The sequence below is a fragment of the Nannobrachium achirus genome (assembly GCF_963921795.1).
Source record: "Nannobrachium achirus genome assembly, chromosome: 8".
NCBI classification, from domain to species: Eukaryota; Metazoa; Chordata; class Actinopteri; order Myctophiformes; family Myctophidae; genus Nannobrachium; species Nannobrachium achirus.
Window position 1 is genome coordinate 68047648 of NC_137817.1, and position 20464 is coordinate 68068111.

General features: G+C 40.7%; 1 protein-coding gene across 1 annotated transcript; it reads right to left on the reverse strand.

Moving 5' to 3' along the window:
* Positions 1 to 1321: 1321 nt before the first annotated feature.
* LOC308290293 (uncharacterized protein) lies at positions 1322 to 13344 on the reverse strand (the record flags this gene model as incomplete). Its single annotated transcript, XM_080732078.1, has 11 exons — positions 1322 to 5014; positions 5621 to 5751; positions 6671 to 6795; positions 7446 to 7504; positions 7751 to 8095; positions 8580 to 8673; positions 9763 to 9899; positions 10997 to 11163; positions 11681 to 11821; positions 12008 to 12097; positions 13269 to 13344. The coding sequence occupies 11 exons, from the start codon at positions 13342 to 13344 to the stop codon at positions 4697 to 4699; spliced, it is 1683 nt and encodes a 560-aa protein (XP_080588204.1). The 3' UTR covers positions 1322 to 4696.
* Between the last annotated feature and the right edge of the window lie 7120 nt (positions 13345 to 20464).

Consider the following 20464-nt stretch of genomic DNA (forward strand, 5'->3'; position numbering starts at 1 on the left):
GTACTCTTCTGGTCCATGTTCGTTAGGCCTACACTCAGAATGAGACGTTCTGTTTCCTCGTTAACTTCGGTGTGCTCTAACACTGTGATTGCCCACTCCAGGTTCATGCCCGGGTATGATTCTATCTGTACGTTGGAATCTGAGTAGGTGGGAATCGTTGCTAGATTGGAGTCACCCATGATGACTATCGGTTTGTTGGGGTGTAGTCTCCAATTCTTCTTTTTGCCCTCATGTTTGCGTGGTTTGTAGGCTGTGCAGGAAATGCTGTCCTCTTCTTCCTCTGTGTCCTCTGCTTGGGGACTCTCTGTGGCCGGAGTTGTTGCGTTTAGTTCCTCTATTCCTTCGTCAATCCCATCTGGTGATGTTGGGCTGTCTGGGGTGGTTTGTCTTCCATCCTGGAGTTCTTCCATGCTCCCTTCTTCATCCAGGTTGTCCAGGGTTTCCTGTGCTCTGTTTTGGTTCTTTCTTCTCTGTCTGGGACGTTGAAGCCTAGGTGTCTCTCTGTTCGGAGTGAGGTTAGGGAAATCCGCTTCGGAGAGGTGAACCTCTGCTGTTGTCGCGATGGTTCTTGCGTTCCAGGCTGGTACAGGGCTGGATTCTACATCTGGTCCAGTTGTTTCCCCTGGGGTAGACAGTGAGACAGGATGGGGGGGGGGGAGGGTTGGGGGGTTGGGGGGAGGGTGGGGGGTGTGGTGGTTTCTGGTTGGTTACACAGTAAAATTCGCAGTGTTAAATCAACACTTAAAGAGTTAATTTTAACACTGGCTCGGATAACATATGGTCCCACACGGTAGAGTGTTAAATTAACACTTGACATAGTGTTGATTTTTCAGTGTTAATTCAACTCTGGAAAGAGTCAAAATTTAACACTGCAACACCTTGCACAACACTGAATAGTGTTAATAAAATTTGACACCATGAGGCAATTAACACCCATAGTGTTAATTATATTTTACTCTTGAGAGTTAATCTTAATATAACTCTCCATCAATGTTAAATGGAGTTAACACTGAGTGTTAATCTTAGTTTAACTCTCCATCAATGTTAAAATGGGTTAACACTGAGTGTAAATTTAAAGCTTACTCTCACCAGTGTGAATACAAATTAACTCTTTAAAACATTTGATTTACTCCTAGTGGGAGTTATTACCACCTTACACTAAGTGTTGATTTTTAATTAACTCTTGTCAGTGTATATCAAATCTACTATACTATAAAATGTGCATGTAATGTGGGGAAAAAAAACAATAAAACCATTAATTATGTCCATCTCTTCATTTATTGAGCATCCAAACTCAAATTTAAAGTGCAATGTGGTTGGACATAAAAATAACAATAGAAAAATAAACAATAGAAAAATAAAATTGCTCTTGCCTGCACAGAACATGGATTTCACACACAGATCTGATACATTAACAGTATAAGAACAATAAAGTGACTTGGAGTCTCTTTAACACTTGCAATAAAGTGACTTAGACTCTCTTAACACTTGAAATAAAGTGACTTCGACTCTCTTAACACTTGAGGATAATCCTGATGTTGCCATTTGAGCTGTACTCCGTATAGAACAACCTTTTTCAAGGTGTACTCTTTTCTGACTGCTGGGAGAACTGCAGCCAACTCAACAGTTGACCTGCACTCTTCATTCTCAATATGTGAAATGTTAAAATTACTGTTTTGGCATTATTAACAATTATGAAAATACAGGGCTGGCTGCATGTGGGAGGGGGTGAGAAAACCCTTCATATCTAATTTTAAACTAAAAATTATTTTGAATTATTCAAACTGTTTTTGAAGAAACAGCCCTTGAACATCTAATTATCCTCTGAAGTGTTATAAGACAGACCTTACATGGTAAGGTTTTTGTATCAAATAAATAAAAACAAAAACAAAAACAAAAAGGCAAGATGAATTGTCAAGGGAACAAATGACCTTTAGGTGATCTGGAAAGCAGGATTATTAAACCAGTTATCTTTTTAGAGATTAATATTTCACCTTTCTATTGAATTGCAGCATTGAGCAGTGTTTGTGTGGAGCGGTGATTAAGATCAAATCAATGATATAACCACCATGAGATGCAACACCATAGAAAGAATACATCAGGCTACACCGTCATAGATCTAGGTGTCATTCCTCAGATGGATCAATCGCCTACCCTGGGCAACAGCCGTATGCAGTAAAACCACCGCTCCACACAAACACTGCTCAATGCTGCATTAGATGGCAATATGGCACTACATAAAGGAAGGAATCACTTGCTCCATATGCCATGAGAACATCAAATGGTTTGAAGTAGAACAACTCTTTGACATCAAACACTTTAAGCACCCCGCCTGGCTTGAATGCAACTTTGAATGCATGGTAATGCTCATCAAAACAAATTGTTTCTACATCTGAAGCAATAACAACAACTTGTTCATCTTTCACAACAATAGTCTTGATCTGACAAAACACTGGGATGTCAATGGCTACCTCAACACATACAATCAAGTCACGGCGATATTCAGTACCATGGTGCTTTACCCACTTCACTGAGAGAACATTGGTAGTTATTGGAGTTTTTAGTTTGGCTGCGATCTTAGGACCTTCTTTCAGTTCACTGAGTCCCACTGTCTTTCCTGGACCAACACCTAATCGGTCTTGGCTAAAAGATCCCCAATGCAATGCCATGTGTCGTTGGTGCTTTTTGGCCAATGTCATGGTGATATTTTTGAAACTCTTTAGTTGGGTCTTGAAAAAGTTATGTTTTGCCTCATAGCGCATACACCACACATGCAGAATTGGTCCAATATTTCTTATGCATCGAGGATAATGAACCATGAAATGATGTTTAGGCAAGAGATTCCTAGCAGGAAACAAGTTCTTGAAAAGCCGATGATGCTCAACAATAATGTGTTTCAGATAGATGGTAATACCCTCTGTTAGAATAGGAGAAAACACAATATTGACAATCTGTAGAAGCAACATTAAAAGATGCCAGTACTGATCGTCTCTCTGTACTAGATCACCAAATATCAATGGCATGTTGCGCAAAAAACACCAGGACTGTATGGCATTGAGGCCCAAATCATTACTTCCATCAATCAACTTTATTGCAGGAGGGCGATTTCTCCTCTCAGTGTAACCGTAGTTAAAGGCCTGTATTCTACCAGCCAGGTCTTTGCTGGTCAAAAAGTTATCTTGCACATACTGCAGTATGAGTTTGACCTCAAACTGTGCTACGCCTTCTAAAAGGTCATGCATTATATCGACCGCAAAGTTATCAGAGATGTTGAAATACTGCAGAGAGTTCAATAAACATGAACGCTTCACGCCGTAGACATGAGGTAGTGTTGGGTTTGCTTGTATACTCTGGCAATGTTGTTCATGCATTTCTTTTGTGCGCAATACCACACGTTGGTCATCTTCACAGAATAAGATTTGAATATCCGCTTTTTCAATTAGACAAAAACGACAGCAATTCCGAGCACTGAATGATTCCACAAACCCAAATAATCCATGTATTCCCAGATTATCTCCTGTGACTTGCACAATGCTGCCACGAACAGGACGTTCAAACATGGGAACTTCAATCCCATTAGTTTCAAGCACTTTTAGGTCATTGACAATTGGCTCAAGTATTGCGTTAAACCCATAGGTTTTAATGTCCTGGGAATGAAAAAGTGCACACAAATGTATGTTGACTAAAGATGAATTAAACTTGGGTGGGAAATTTCTCAATGTAAAATAAATAGCACCGAGCTTGTGGATACCTTTCTTAGAGCCAAGAGGATTAGCTGTCTCCAGTTCATCAAAGAAAATCTGGATCTGCAATGCATCATTTTCAGTAGAAAAAAGAGGATGCCTATTCATATATGACCCATCTTTCAAATCGACATAAACACCATCCTTGGGGGTGTGACTGCACCTGAACATATCACTGGTGTTTGGATTACTGAGAATAAACTTCAATGTTTCAAGAATAGGAACATAGACAAATTTGTCAGTTACTACTTTCTGATCATAAGTTCCAGTAGTTTTATTTCTTCTACTATCAAACCTGACACCAAGTACTTTTTCCACGGGTTCAACCATTCTCGATTTCTGCTGAAAATATGCATTGCGTTTCGATTCAGAATTCAATGAAGTGAAAGGGTTTTCAATTTTCTCAAAACATTCTTCTATTTTGGCTTTAGTACTTGTGTCCTGTGAAGACAAACATTTCAAAGCTGCATCTTTGGCTTGACTGTGCATCTCTAGTACTACTTCTTCCATAGACGATACAAAACTATTTACAGTAGACTGCCCGACACCTGCAACCTGAAGGTGCGCAATAGCAGATGCACACATATTAAGAGTACTCTTGTTGGATGCAGAGATATCAAGAGTATCCTCGGATACTGAAAAAACCTGAGAGCTAGTGGCTGTTTCTTCTAAATGTGTTGCATCGTCTGCAACATCGTCATCAGCCACATCATCTGGTCTGACATTTACTTCATGCTCAATTTGCTCTGCATGTTTTGTGTTCAAATGCTTCCTAAAACCTGAAAAGGTACCACAGGCATAACAACATCCTGCCTGAGCACATTTTAGGCGGAGTGTTTTACCAGGACAGAAACCATGAATTAATTTCAAATGCCTCACAAGCAAGTTGGTATTCAAAAAATGGGCCTTGCAAACAAAACAAATCATCCCCATGGTGTGTCCCTATGCATGCACTAGTGTAGCACTCTAGCTCTGATCTCTGCAGCACGCGCGCCCTCCTTGACTTTCCCAATATCTATCTCGTATACAGTTGTCTGCATGAAGGTGTACATGTTGTACAGCACCTGATTGTAAGAGGTTCCAAACACGAAGTGTGCCTTGAAGAGTTCATCGAAAGCACCTAGCGCACTGGTAGATGCACATGGTATGGCCTGCTTGTCCAGAATGATGAAGTAGTCATGGATGGTGTTCCTCTTCGGCCCAACGGCAAGGAGATAGGGTTGAGTGGTGGTGCTGATGGCGTCAAGATGTTCTTGGATGCTTGTTCCACTCTGAGGACAAAAGGATGTTATAGATTTAAAAATCTAGAAGTAAAATGGTCTTATCAGAGCTACTAGGCTAAATTCCTAGCAAGATTTTGGCGGAACAAAGCATCAATGTTCTTTGCATGTCGTAAACCATGCCAATTTATTTTGCACATGATCTCACTTATCCAAAACAGTTTTGCAACCAATCATTTAGTTTGACAGTTATTGAGAGTTGATTTGAGTTCAGTTGTGGACCAGTGATGCCATTTGGGTATGAATGACATCACCGGTCCACAACTTAAATCCAATCACTGAACTCGTTCTGGATAAAGTGTATCATCCCAGGATCGTATCGTAGCCCGTGTATCTAGATGCATATCGGATCGTCTTAGTAGGGAGAGAAGCACACCCCTATCTCCCATATATCAATAGACTGTCAACTTACTCAACTCCTACGGGGCCTGCCTTTATTCTGTGTGAATATGTCAGTTTAACCACTTTTGCAGAAATGTATTTTTCCCCAAGAATCATTTTATGTATGGAAGATGTTGTTGAAAGGTTTGCAATAATGTTTTCCTTAAAAAACAAAAACGCAGTTTGACATTTGTTTTACTAGGCTAAAATACTAACCTTCTTGAACACCACAACATGCTTTTCGGCTGCGGCAGCGGACACCTTGCCGGGTCTCTTACGGCCTTGGGCCGTAGGCGGAATCAGGTGGAGCACGAGGAGGATGGAACATAAATCACTGTCCCAGCAGCCTAGAAAAGAGATAACATTTATATAATGGCACATATCTTACATTTTAATAACACCATTTGTCTAAATCTAGCTAAACCAAGATTTCCTTGAATATTATGACAAACTGATGTCAGTAATGCAGCACGGCCCCCTACTGGCTTTGTTCATATTGAGATACAGGTTTGAAGAGGATTCTTTTTTTACCACAGCATTTTTTGCCTGATCATTTACAGAAATTATAGGGCTGTAAAGGTTTGTGTAAAGGTAATGTTAACCTGTATTTTGAGTTCTGATGGGCTAAGAAGGTTATTGGTCTATCGACAATACAACCAACCCACTAGGGCTGTCCCGAATACCATATTTAGAGCGTCGACGCTTTGCGGAGATAAAATCGATCATAATAGAAGCTTCTACGCCGGTCTTGGGGGAGGGGGGTGGCACAGAAAAAAGAAAAACTCCGGTAGTGTTGAGCGCATTCTCGGCTGTGGTGATCCCGCTGAGGAAAAACCAACCACCTTACCAGGTAAGGTACCATCTTTCCCAATACTTTTAGCACTCTAGTTTTTGGATTTGCGAAAGAGCCGGTATATTTTTGGACTGTCAGACCATAGGAATAACATGAATTATTAAATTGGGCATAATTCTCCTTTAAAAATCCTACAGACCAATCGGGCAACTAATGAGCATTTTTCACTTGCCACCCAATTCGCCCCGTTTTGTGTCTCAAAGGCAAGTAGTAACAGGTACGAGCAGAACATTAACGAGGACCCCGGCACTGGATCACCTAAATGGATTGGAAGTTGGAAACCCTAATCAATGTTGCTTGCACCTGTGTTTCTTCCTGCCTTTTAAGACACAAAAATGGGTGAATTTGGCTGGGAAGTGAAAAATGTGAATTGACTAAGAAGGGGCATCCCTAGAAGAAATAAATTAACCTACCAGATTCATCGACGTCCTCTTCATCTGATGCGAGTTCTGCTACAAAGAGCAGCTCTTGAAGGTCACTTGTTGTGGGAAGAGTCCTGCTTTCTCGGATGATCTTTTGCTTGAATGCAGTAGGCCATCTAGAGGAAATGAGAATTTATTAATCTTGCATGGACAGATTCACATACCAATAGACAGTAAAAAAAAAAAGCAGATTTAAAGAAGATATTTGTTCAATGTTTTGTTTTTGTCCTAGTGAAATGTTCTATGGTCTCTCTGGATTCTAAATATAGCTGAATCGCTTGGTTTGACCAAGTAAAACTATTTTTAGAAGCATTTTACAAAATGTCTATGGAAAATAAAATGGATGAAATCCCTTGGTATGCATGCTGAAGCAGGAAGTAGCGTTCACTTTGGCTCTCTAGATGGAGCAAATGAGTAGGGTTATAGGTGATATGAAGAATGAGAGTGCAATGAAGGGCTATAGAGCTGGACAGAGCTGGAAAATAACAACGGTTATTTTGCGATTGTTTTCCCGTTGTAATTTTTTTGTTCTCGCTTATTATTATTGTTTTATGGTCACTCAGGATTATCTGGAAGACGTGTTGGCTTGGTTCGAGCCTTAAAACTCTTATTATAAGGATTTTTCGAAATGCCTATGGAGAAAATTAATGGGGAATTCACTTCTGGAACCAAATAAGTCACGTGACTGTCCAGCTCTATAGGAGAACAACCTCAACTAGCCACAAGCTGGCTGAGACTAGGAGGACTACTGTAGCGTTAGACCAACCTCTCAAGGAACCTGGATGCTGCATCTTCTCCAAAAAGCTGGACAAAGTCTTGTTCTATCTGCAAAACATAAATGATAAGATATATCAATCCAAAATATTTCAGAAACCATTATAATCAGTACTCCATCAACATCAAGATTAACGTGTGTGTGTGTGTGTGTGTGTGTGTGTGTGTGTGGCAGCTGACAAGGCATGTTGAGTATACATTGAGTATTTTAACACCATATTTGTAAAAAAAAAAAATATATATATATATATATATATATATATATATATATATATATATATATATATATATACATACCAGGCCTTTGATGTCTTTGAACCGAGGAAATTCGGTCAAGACATCAGAAGATCTCTCTGAGTCCAGGACCATGTTGCGTCGGTATTCAAATGTCATCTTCATCTTCTGCTTGATAGTGGCAGCATCAGCGGAATGTTTCATCAAAGAAACCGCCTCCTTGTATTGGGCTTGGCTCGGGGTCATCTCAGGAGTATGTGAAGAATCTCTTCTAGCTGTCGGCCCTCCATCAGTCTCAGTCAGCTGGCTTGATGACTCGCCACGGCTAGATGAAGCGCTGGTCCTCTGGATCGTTTTGAGTCTCCAAGCAAGGAAACCACTGGCACCTTTAGCATCGTAGTAATGTTCCTTTGAAAATTGTAACAGTATCACATGTGTTATCAAAGTTATAACAAACACAAAATATTGCAGCAGTTTGAATAAATAATTATTGGTTTGAAACACCAGGCGATTTGAGGCTATAGCAAGTGAGTGCCATGTTGAAGTGGCGATGGTCTCGATTTGTACTGTACCCCCCACCAAACTTGATTAATCAATAGAAAACAAAACCATAACATAAGCACAGGTCATAAGCACAGGTCACCTGACCAGGCTCCATCTAGCTTTGTGCCAATCTATGTTCTCTGTTATGAGACCCAGCACTGCCACCTAGTGAGTCTAGCGGGTATTGTTTGCTATATTTTGGTGTCAATGTTGAATTGACTTCTACTGGTTTTATGTGGCAGCTGGCATGTAGTGCACAGATCAGTTTGGATGTCTGATCAAATAATCCAAGGTTCTGCTGCATAGACTCAAAATTGTCAAGTTACAACACTTTAAGGTTTGTACTTACATATCCATTTTCGGCTTGTGGGTCAGCCAGGTAAGGGAACAGGGCAACTATCCCTCGAGCATACTTCTGTCTCACATGGGTTGGCGGTGTTGTCCTGACAAGAGCAAAGTGAATATACAGGGAAATAGGCATTTTATCATTTCAATTTAATTCAAATAATTTCAATTGCAATGTCCTTCAATTGCGATGTCTCTTAATTTCCTCTACAAAAAAAGAGAAGCTTTATAACAATGATGATTAAAGAAAATGGGCGAACATTTAAAGGGATAGTCCGGTCCGGTTGAAGTCTGCTCCTATGAGATACTTGCATACAGTCAGTGTAATATGCAAAGCGATCTGGACGCTGAGCGATCCATGTATCGAGTTACTGCAGCCTCTGCCCCTTGGCTCAGAGCGGTGCTGTAGCGAGTGGGGGCCAGCTGTGAAAACTAATTTACCGACCTAAAAGCCACCTAAAACAACGCCCACCTAAACAAGTCAATATCAGTGTACATGTTCACTCTATTTTGAAAATTTTCAGTGCTTTACTTTAGCGTCAAACTGGCGTCGCATTTGGCACTACATTGTGTCTGCACTGCACAACTACCATATTCCTCCGCCTGCACAGCGCGGCGGAGTAATCCGGGGCGACGGCTGTTTGAGGCTAAAGTAAAGCACTACTTTCCAAACATGGCCTCCGACCTCTTTTCCTTCCAAAAAGACAGATTATGTGCATTTTTGGATTAATATTTCATCGTGTGGCGAGTACCCGAAGCACAACATGTATTTTGGCACCATGAGATGTGTGTTTTGGCGGATTTTTAACAGCTGTACCATTAACCTCCATTCTATAGCGATACTAACTAACTTCATGACTGTAGCTCACTGTAAACTGAGCAGACAGTGCTGGTAAGGCATGGTGTATCTTGGTTATGTGGAGGGGATGTGGCAAATGAGATAAACTCCAAAAAAGTGGTGTCTCTTTAAACTGGACACCACCATAATTTCCATCCAAGCAAAAGGCAGTTGTATTGCTTTGTGCCTATTTAACCCGGACAACGCCAGGTACATTGCTAGTTATCCCAATATTTCTGTACCTATGAATTCCTAAGATTACTGGTATTCATATTTTAACTGCCACAATATTCACTTGACATTTGGTTCCATAAATGTATGTGTTGCTTGAAAAAAAGACATTAATTACCCATGAATTTCAGTCATGTCTGCACAGAGGATCTTAACCATATTTCGCCTTGTGGAGTCAGTCAGGCTTTTCGTTCGGTTATACTCCTTGATAACACGATCTCCTCCAGGTTTCTTGGTCAGCACAGCTTCTACCAACTGTGGAAAAACCAGAGCAAAGGCACATGTCTGTCCCGTCTCTGCTGAAGGAGACATGAATTGTTGATTTGAGTTAAGTTGTGGACCAGTGATGTCATTCATGCACAAATGACTCACTGGTCCACAACTTAAATCAAATCTCAATAACTGTCTAACTAAATGAATGCCTGCAAAACTGTTTTCAGATTATGTGAGATCATGTGCAAAATAAATCAGCGTTGTTTTTCTGTCGAGTTTTTTTGTAATGCAATTAGATTATGTCTAAGTAGCCTGGGAAGGAACCAGATGAATCTGCCGAGCTCATGTGTTATTTGTGAATTAGTCTGGTGATGTCAGGCCAGGCTCCAGGATGGAGTGACAGTGGGCAGTTAAAAATGGTGATGGGGCAATTTGAAAATGGCCATGCCAATTTTTCGGGGTCAGTTCTCCATTCCTAAAAGTGCCATTCCTACCCACTGCTATTCCTACTGAGGTTAGGGTTAGGGTTAGGGTTTGGGTTAGGGTTAGGGTTAGGGTTTGGGTTAGGGTTAGGGTTAGGGTAAGGGTTAGAGTTAGGGTTAGGGTTTGGGTTAGGGTTAGGGTTAGGGTTGGCAGTAGGAATGGCAGTGTGTAGGAATAGCAGGGTTTAGGAATGGCAATGTGTACCCCAATTTTTCCCATGCCAAAAATTTGCCTAACTTTGGAGCGTTATTGCACCCCCTTCCCGACACGCTAAGCATGATAACGCTGGTACCAAGAGCTCTTCTAGTTTCATATGAGCCCAGGGTCTTCACTGTAGTTTTAAAAATGTGCATGCTACAGCCTTTGAAAGAAAGGCTAGAGAGATAATTCTGTTTTCGATTATGTTGTTTTGAGAATGGGCTTGTTCTTGCGTCCTTACATCACCTCACAACTTGGTTTTCACTTTAAAAAAAAATCGTTGCGGCTGTCTGAGAGTGCCATGTCATAAAAAAAAAAGTTGTCCTAACCACTAAATTAATAGTAAAATGGAAAAACTGGAATTTGGTAGAAATAAAACTGAATTTCTGAATTTCATGAAAGCTCTACCTAACTGCCTACAGTTATCACTATAACTGACACTTTACACAGTAACTTACACGCTTTGCTTCTTCCTCCTCATTTCTGGGACGGCGGGGCAAGATAATTGTGGCATCGGAATCAGAGGCTGACATCTCAGATGATGAAGCCTGTGACCTCATAGGACTGCCAAATGATGAAGCCTGTGACATCATAGGACTGCCAGATGAAGGTGTCTCCTCTGAACCTAATGCAAATGGCAATGTTCAATGCAAAATGGCAGTCAGATTAATATTCAATATCAGTACAGTATATGGCAAAGCACTAGTTATGTTAATGTGTAGGCAAAACACTAATAACCAGTCCATATGTGCTAAAATAGGTCCACTATTGCATCTTTTAGCCCACCCGGACAACTGAGGAGTCCAGCGCGTGTATGGTTTGTCTGGAGGACTGTTTAATCCATTAGTTCATACTTCCTTACACTTTGAGGCATTAGTGGGTTTTCAGTTTAATATTGTGACTTAGTCTTACCAACATTCAGAGTTCCCACTAGTTTCAACGACTTTTCGGGACCAAATAATTTCAAATATGGCATAGTTTGAGACACAGATCAAAATTAATTTCTGTTACAACACAGAATGTTTACAATGAGAACTAGCAGGCTTTACAGAAGCTCATGAGATGTTTGAATGTGTGACTGGGGTGGGCGTACACAGATCCAGCAAACAAGCAATGGAAATCGAGCATTAAATCAAGTTTACCGTCATCAAATCTGATTGTGAATACACCAGCATTGGGATACTGCACCACCTCTTCAAAGACATCGGCATCCACCTCGGTCCCTGCCTCATTGTAGACTCTGACACCTTCACTGATGGCTGGGATGGAGAATTTGATGAAAGCTATTGGGGGGGGGGGAGAAAGAGCTTTATTCATGTTCAAGATTCCTGGCTGTTAATGGAGAGAAGAGAGATAGCAAGCTTATTAGACATCCACCCAATAAGCTTGTGGGTTATCAACTGCACTCGTGTTTGTGTTTAATTTGTTGTATTTTCTTGCATTATTCAACTGAGTGACTGATGACTTACCCGCATTCAAGAATTCACCCAGGCTTGGTTGAGTTATCTTTACAAATTTCTGCTCACTGTTTATTTTGGTTTGGATGAGCATGATGGCACCTGGAGAGTAATGGGTACACAAAGTTATAGGAGGCTTAGGTCTGGTGGCATATTGCAGTATTGGAGCAATATCGACCTACAGTAGCAACAATCATGTGGAATATACAAGTACAACCTCACGAGCAGTGGTGGAAAGTAACTAAGTAGATTTACTTAAGTACTGTACTTGAGTACAATTTTGAGGTATTTGTACTTTACTTCAGTATTTCCAATTTCCAATACTTTTACTTCTACTCCACTACATCTCAGATCCAAATATTGTACGTTTACTCCACTACATTTATTTGAAAACTTTAGTTACTAGTTACTTTGCAGGTATAAATTACAATATTATAAAACATACATGAACCACTTTAGCCTTATTTTATACCTAGGCTATTTGAAAATAGCAGATCTACAAGCTCACAACGTGTCGCATCGCGACGCGTTGTGAGCTTGTAGATCTGCTATTTTCAAACATTTTTGTACTTTTACTTTTGGTACTTCAAGTACTTTTTGATGCCAATACTTTCATACTTTTATTCAAGTACATTTTGAATTCTGGACTTTTACTTGTAACAGAGTACATCTAAGTTGCAGTATTGATACTTTTACTTAAGTAAAGAATGTGAGTACTGTAATGAATGGCAATGTCCACACAAGAGATATAATCCAAACAGAAGAGGCTTTACTTAAACGTTGGGCAGAGCAGCAGTATCAACAACAGACTAGTAGCCTGGCATCTCATCTGACATCATGTAATGAATGGCAATGTCCACACAAGAGATATAATCCAAACAGAAGAGGCTTTACTTAAACGTTGGGCAGAGCAGCAGTATCAACAACAGACTAGTACAGATTGGCGCGTAGTGCATGCATAGGAGTACAACATACGTCCTGACGTAATCACTATGAAACGGACCTGCTTTGCGGCAGTGTCGTGATGTTCTTAAAGGCACACTCACCATATATCTTTATATAGAACATTAACATATATAGCATATATGACAAGTACGTTTTCCACCACTGCTCACGGGTCACGGCTATATCTCAATAATATCCATTCATTAATACACAGGACAAGATGTTACTCCAAGGTAAAACACATGTAATCCAGAAAGGAAGCCAACAAACAAGCTAACAGCAAGCTAACAGCTACAAGCTAACAAACAAAATACAAATCACCAGTTACCTGCTTCCCTCTTTTTTCTGGCCCGCTCCGCGTAGCTCCCCCCGTCCCCCCGTTCGTCTTCCCCGTCTGTCACCATACCAAAAACATGACATGATTTCCTACAATTACATATTGCATCGTGACGGTGTAATGTTGTTGTATGGTGACAGACGGGGAAGACGAACGGCCGGGGAGACGGGGAGGCGGGGGAAGGGGGGAGCTACGCGTTGCGGGGCAGAAAAAAAGAGGGAAATTCAAAAAGCCAGTTACCTACCCTAGCCAACAGCAGTATGAAGCATGTAACGTTATTATCGGTAATTTGGCAAGGAAAATGACGGACCATGCCCGACAGAAATCAGTGTTACCTTTCCAGCCTGCAAACTGTGAGCTGCGGCCCGCACGTTTCAAGCTCATGCAGCTTAATTTAGCTTAGTAGCTACTATAAACAATGGACCGAATTGGCGGGCGGAAGGACTCGCGTTAGAACAGATTGCATTTACGTTACCAAACGACGACAATCACATGAACAGTATAGTTTACAGCCAGCTAACGTTAAATGATTAGAAAACCGAAAGAAATCGACATTTATAAAGTTAAAAATTGGATTCTAGGCTTACCTTCAGAAGTCTCCTGTATACATCCAAAAGATGGCGGCGTGAGGAAAATCTCTGGACTGAATTTGTGGGTGGGGTTAATCTACTGCGTCTGCGCAGAGTTCAGTGTAAATGACCATTTCACTCACTTTTTTTTCACCAACTCTAAGTAACTCTAGGGGTCATTTGACACTACCATTAGTCAAAATGAATCTGACAGAGTACATTTAATCTGACAACAGTCGGTCAACTCTAGGAATTTTGCTGTGTAGGGTTAGGATTAGGGTTAGGTTTAGGCATAGTTTTACTGAGGTTTAGGGTTAGGTTTAGGTTTAGGGTAAGGTTTAGGGTTAGGTGTTAGGGTTAGGTTTAGGCTAAGGTTTAGGGTTAGGGGTTAGGGTTAGGTTTAGGGTAAGGTTTAGGGTTAGGTTTAGGTTTAGGCATAGTAGCATTCACCAGCGTGGGACTAATGCAGTCAAATGCTCTACCACTGGGACATGAGGTGAACAAAAACAAGCGCTCCTACCCCAATCTAACTGAGTTACCCAAACTAACTGTAACATATATATATATACAGGGGGTCCCTGAGCGTGTGCCACTCTGCAGTCCCAGGCCGAGGCCCCGAAGTTGGATAGGAGCAGAGTGGCGGCCGCCTGCTTCTTCAGAGCCATAGTCCACAGTCATATTGCCAGGGGTCCCTGGAGGTGGTCCCCGGGGGTGGTCCCCCACTCTGCGGTCCGAGGCCGAGGCCCCAGAGTCGGATGCCCCAGAGTCGGATGCGAGTGGAACGCCCCTTGCGCCTGGTTCCCAAGTCCCAATTTCCCCCTCTAGCCCTGGATCCTTGGTATCCTTCCCCTAATATGAGCACTCGTGCTGGGCATAACATTGACGGAAAAAAGTAGATCTACAAACCCCCCCCCCCCCCCCCCCCATGTAGGCTCATATGAATTAATATATTAAGTAACGCCCTTAACTAATAGTGTTTTAAAGCAGTAAGTAATGATCAATTCCTTGTACTTCATCATGAATTGAAGCTTAATAAATGCTTAAGTAATGCATAAGTAATGTAATAGTAATAGTTAACTAATGTATTAGTTAAGTATTACTTACTAGTTTTTTTGGAGGATATTATAAAGTGTTACCAAACAGACTAACCCAATCAGAAGACAGAACTCATGCAGGATACAGGACAATGGAAGTGATTTGAGCACATGCAGAGTGGTGTAAGTACATTTATTCAAGCACTGTACCTACTGTAAATACACTTTTGAGTTTTTTTTCTTCTGTATTTATTATTTCCAATACTTTTACTTCTATGCCACTAAATCATAATCCAAATATTGTACTTCTACTGCACTACAATTATTTGAAAACTTTAAAAGGTTTTGACCATTTTACCAAGGTTATGTTTAGGAATAGCAGGCGGTGAGGCAGAGTCTGTTTAACATTATGCCGGATAGACGGCCGAGGCGACCAGCCGGGAGGGCGAACAGACTAGTATTCGAAAAAAGTACTCACATGTGTTACTCAAGTAAAAGTATCAATACTGCAATATAAAAATAATCTGTAACAAGTGAAAGTGCGGAATTCAAAATGTAGGTGTAACCCGCTATAATTACCACAGAATCAAGGACTTGGTACAATTATGACAAGAGTTTTATTTAGAAAAGAAGGTTTTCAAAATACTTGAAAAGTAGTTAAAAGTAATTTGTAGTTAAAAAAGTAAAAAAAAATAGTGTGTCAATGAGGAAATGGGAGAATGGCTACAATACATCAATGAAATCAACTAAGAGGGGAAAGGAACAGCGGTCCTAACTGTGCCACTGGTTCCACATAGACCTACAATGACAAATCACATAACTCATGAAAACACAATTCATAAGCACAGGAGTATACAGTATAATCAAATCAAGTCACAGGTAATGCAGTGTATCAATAGGCAACACAATAAAATAATTTACCCGATGGCTTGTATAAACACAGGCAAACGCCTCAGGGTTATTACACCAAGCCACACATGAGCAGCACAGCCCACCTCCTGATTTCTTCAAGTTTAAAGCCTACAGTGCACCATAGGGAGAGGGTGGGGCCACACCCCAAACAATTGAGTGGACAGGCAAACATCGACAATCCACAATATCAGCATCAAAGCACCAACCAGTTCAGACAGCCAGTTTCAAACTTCCCTCACTCACTCAACACACTCCTGGCAGTGTGGAGGACCCGCAGTACCGTCCTGTGCTGTGCCTGTCTGGAATGCCCTTAAATATACACCTCACTGAGTAAAAGTATGAAAGTGTCAAAATCTACAGCTTCTGCAGATGTAGGCTACAAGCTCACAGCGCACCTCAACGTGTTGTGAGCTTGTAGATCTGCTATTTTCAAATAGCCACGGTATAAAATAGGGCTACATTGGTTTGTGTACAAATGGCCACCATGGCACCATCTGTCCAACCCCTTAGATCAGTGGTTCCCTAAAAAGAGAAAAACTTCTGGGAACCCAGATTAGTGGTTCCCTAACCTCTTAGGTTGAGACTGAAAAGAGACATTTGATATATCTCTCTCTTTTTTTATATTACGTTATTAATAAAAAGGGATTGAAAAATGTGTGTTTGGGGAAACACACCTTGGCAATTTATATGTGGTTTTCAGAGAATGATTACAGAATAAAATTAATTGCAGTTGTACATTACTTTTAGTATTCTTCTTTAAAAAACTAAACTATAAGAAATTAACCTTAAAGGACCACTTCCACCATCAACAAACGATCTATCTTCATATAATGTATCCTAGGACCATCTTCATATAATGTATCCTAGGAAAATTTTCATTTCATTTTCTACTTTGTCTCTCACAAGGGGGCATGGCCAGGCTAATATCACTGCATAGATATTATTCTGGAATGCTTGTATGGAATTTGCATAAAACAAAAGGGGATTGTTTAGTCCCAGTAGCAACATAGTGACTTACAACACAGACCACAAACAACCACCAACAATCTCAGTTCAGTAGGGTAATGGACTGTGGCAGGTCTAGACTCCATAACAGAACAACAGCCACATGGCTGTTATTCATATAGATCAATGTTTCTCAACCTTTTCATTTCCGCTGGGGACTCTGTGGGTGCTGGGGTGTGTTCTCTCCTCCGCGTGGGGTTGACAAAAGGGCCTTTCTGTTTGGAGTTTGCATGTTCTCCCCATGTCTCCTAGGGTAGGTACACTCACAAAAAACATGCAACAATCCTGGTCTCTATACTGCCTCCCCCTGGCCAGCTGGGGCACCTGATGGAGGGGAAAGAAACACCAGCCAGAGAATCTCTCCCCTGTCAGGTGAAAAGAAGCGGCTTGGACTCCTCATGCATAGAAGGAAGCATGAGGTCAGTCCGTTGCTCTCCCCAGGTTGGCAGAGGTAGTGCTGCGCCCAGGATTACATTAGATAATTGGCAATGGGTCATCATGGGATAAAAACAATGAAAAGAACAAATGCAAGAGACCTCACACCAAGTTGTAACTTAGTTACAAACTAGTTACAAAGTCTATTTATATTTTTGTGATAATTGATGTACAATCATAGCCATGTTTTCATGTCTCCTCATTTCACTGATTTTATGTCTGTAGCTGTGAGCCTGTGACTAGACTTCTCTGCACACTTTTTACCGTTACCTGACTATTGATATATCCTCATAACATTGTGGCATCTTATAGCCCTATCAATAGCTGCTCAGCCCAAAGAATTCAGATAATCAATCTCCACTTAAAGGTGTATTCAGTGATAATGAAAGTGGCCGGGGGTCATCTTGTTCCTTACTGGCCTTACAAAGTGGAAATGTTTATTTGTTTATAGATTTTTTACACCATTATAATGTTCTTGTTTTGATCATTAGACCCAATCACTGAATATCGGTAGGCCTACGTCTCCAGCTTCAGGATATGTATGATACTGATTTACTACGAGACTGTGGCATTTTATGAGTTCAGTAGTTTACAATCTAGGCATTTAGAAGACGTTCTTAATTCAGAGCGACTGTGGTTCTCAAAACATTTATTTTGTCCATCATAACTAAACAACATAACATAACTACGGCCATACTCTACCCTGATTGGTCGAGGACTGTCTGGCCACCTCTGAAACCCGAATCTAGCTATGCTCGTAACACGGGCCATGGTGGAAGTCCTTATATGGTCAGCACACATTCTAGTGAGGAGAATGAAATGAAAATGTACCAATTGTATTTTTATTTGAATGAAATACAATCACTGAAGTATATTCTGTATGGCTTAATTCAATAAGAGAGCATCAGCCTCTAGAAGCAATGACGTGTTTTCAGTAGAGCTGTGAACGAATATTCTATATTTGAATATTCCTTCGAATGTTAACAATAAAATAATATTCGAAAGTAAAAAATTGAGCTTCGAATTAATTTATATTTAATTAAAACAAATCTGCCGCACTTTTCGCGAGATTCTGGGCGCATGTAACGTTAAAAGGTGGCTGGTCTCGCGAGGCAGAAGTCTCCATTCGCCGCTGCAAAAGTGGGCTGATCAATAAGTCCACAATGCGTCGCTGATCCAATACGTTGTGGGCTTGTAGATTAAGGGTGCATGTAGCGACACCGACTACAGCGAAGAATAAACCTCCAGCTACTTAACTTTCCCTTCACACTGACCGTCCGTCCTCCGCCTAGCAGACACAGTGCTTTGCCTCTTGAGTTAAACGTGCTCACGTTTAATCACACAATGTAACTTTAATTGATTCAGAATGATAACGAGTCAAGCTGAAACAGGCGACTCATTTGGTAGTGACGGGAAGGCAGACAACGAGACTTCTCCACCGAAAACACAATGTAAAAAAGCATGGATTTCTTCTCTCACGAGTCTGCCTGCACGCAGCCACGTTCACGGTAAAACTCCCTCCGTCACACTCTTGTAGACTACCTAATCTGATTCAAACCAAAACATAATCCATTGGTGTGATTATAATTGCTCGTTTCACGTCGTGGTTGTTCCACTTCCAACTTCCATCACAGCTGCTGTGACGCTTCGCATAGACGATGCGATGCTGCTCTGCGCTTTTACCAACGCCAGGCACGTGCACACAGACATCAAACGGGGCTTGAGCCCCTGCCCTTTTAAGAGAGAATTGTCCACCAAAGGGCCCTTTTAGAAATGTCAGCCCCTGCCCCTCTCAACATTCTCTGCACGTCCCTGACCAACGCGGACCTGCACGACCACCAGTAAAGCGATAGAAGCAACTGTCTAGATTAGAATAAACAGCTTCAGGTTTGGGGGGTCGCGAACGTCGCCTAATACAGGTCTATTGATATGCAAATAGGTTTGTTTCTTTGTTAACACGCGACCCAAGAAAACGGCAACAATGGCTGTATTGGTGTGCATATAACATGTAAAAAAATAAAAAAGCTCTGAAGCTCCGAATTGCGAATGCTTCAAATTCAGAATGTCATTTTTGGCAAATTTTGACAGGCCTAGTTTTCAGTTTAACTTGGTTAATGTGGAGTTTGAAGTTGAATGGGCATTGGGCAATACCAAAAAGCAACATTCATTGTGAATGTGCAGATCTATTGACTGTTAAAACAAAAAATGTATAAACAAGATGACAAGAATACACGCATACACATGACAACAAGAATAAAAGAGTTGGATGAGCTTTTTTCATTTAGTCATGTTGATATTGTCAGATAAGGCGATTCCTCTGCTTTATTGTCTATGCCTTTTCATTATCATTCTGGATTAGCATGAATGGTCGTTAGGGCATTCACGAATAGTGATTTTTAGTATTCTAATTATTCGACCTCAAAGTATTCGAATAGTCGAATATTCCACAGGACTGGCCAAACTGTCAAATATTAAGTAAGCAAGATGAGAACATTGTGAAAATAGCCGATCTACATGCTCGAGCATGTAGATCTGCTATTTTCACAATATTTATCTGCGGAACCGATTCACATTAAACGTAATACCTACAATTCCAAGTGCTTGTCAGGGTTCTTATGACTTCCTATCTAGCCAAGCTTTATAAACCATGAAGAAATACAGTATATATATATATCTTTTAACGACAATAATTAATAATAATAATAATAAATAAACCGAATATTCGACTTCAGTGAACAACGTCGAATAGTGACTTTGATATTCAAATATTCGAATATTTGGTGAATGCCCTAATGATAATGGTCGTTCTGCATAGTACTTGGGATTTGTTGATGTAAATGTTCACATAGAGTGTAATAATTGGTAAAACAAACTTTTGGCCTATTTGTGGAGATAAGCGACCAACGGTCGCTTATCTCCCGATTAGGGAGTCTTACTGGTGATAATACATTTGTAGGTGTGATGTCACGTGTCAACCATCATCTAAAAATAATGGACAAAGTGATGCCATTGGTTTCTACAGACCCGTTTTGAAGCCTGTTGTTGTTGTTTTGTTGTTTCTATATCAGGTCTGAATGCTACCCATTTCCGGGCTGCAACCGCATTGAGTGCAGGTCTTCGCTCGGTAGAACCAGTCGAAACCCTAGAAACATACCCTAGTTCATTGTTCATTTACGATCAATGGGATTCATTAATTTACTAAAAGCACACAAGGATAAAAAAAAAAAAAAAA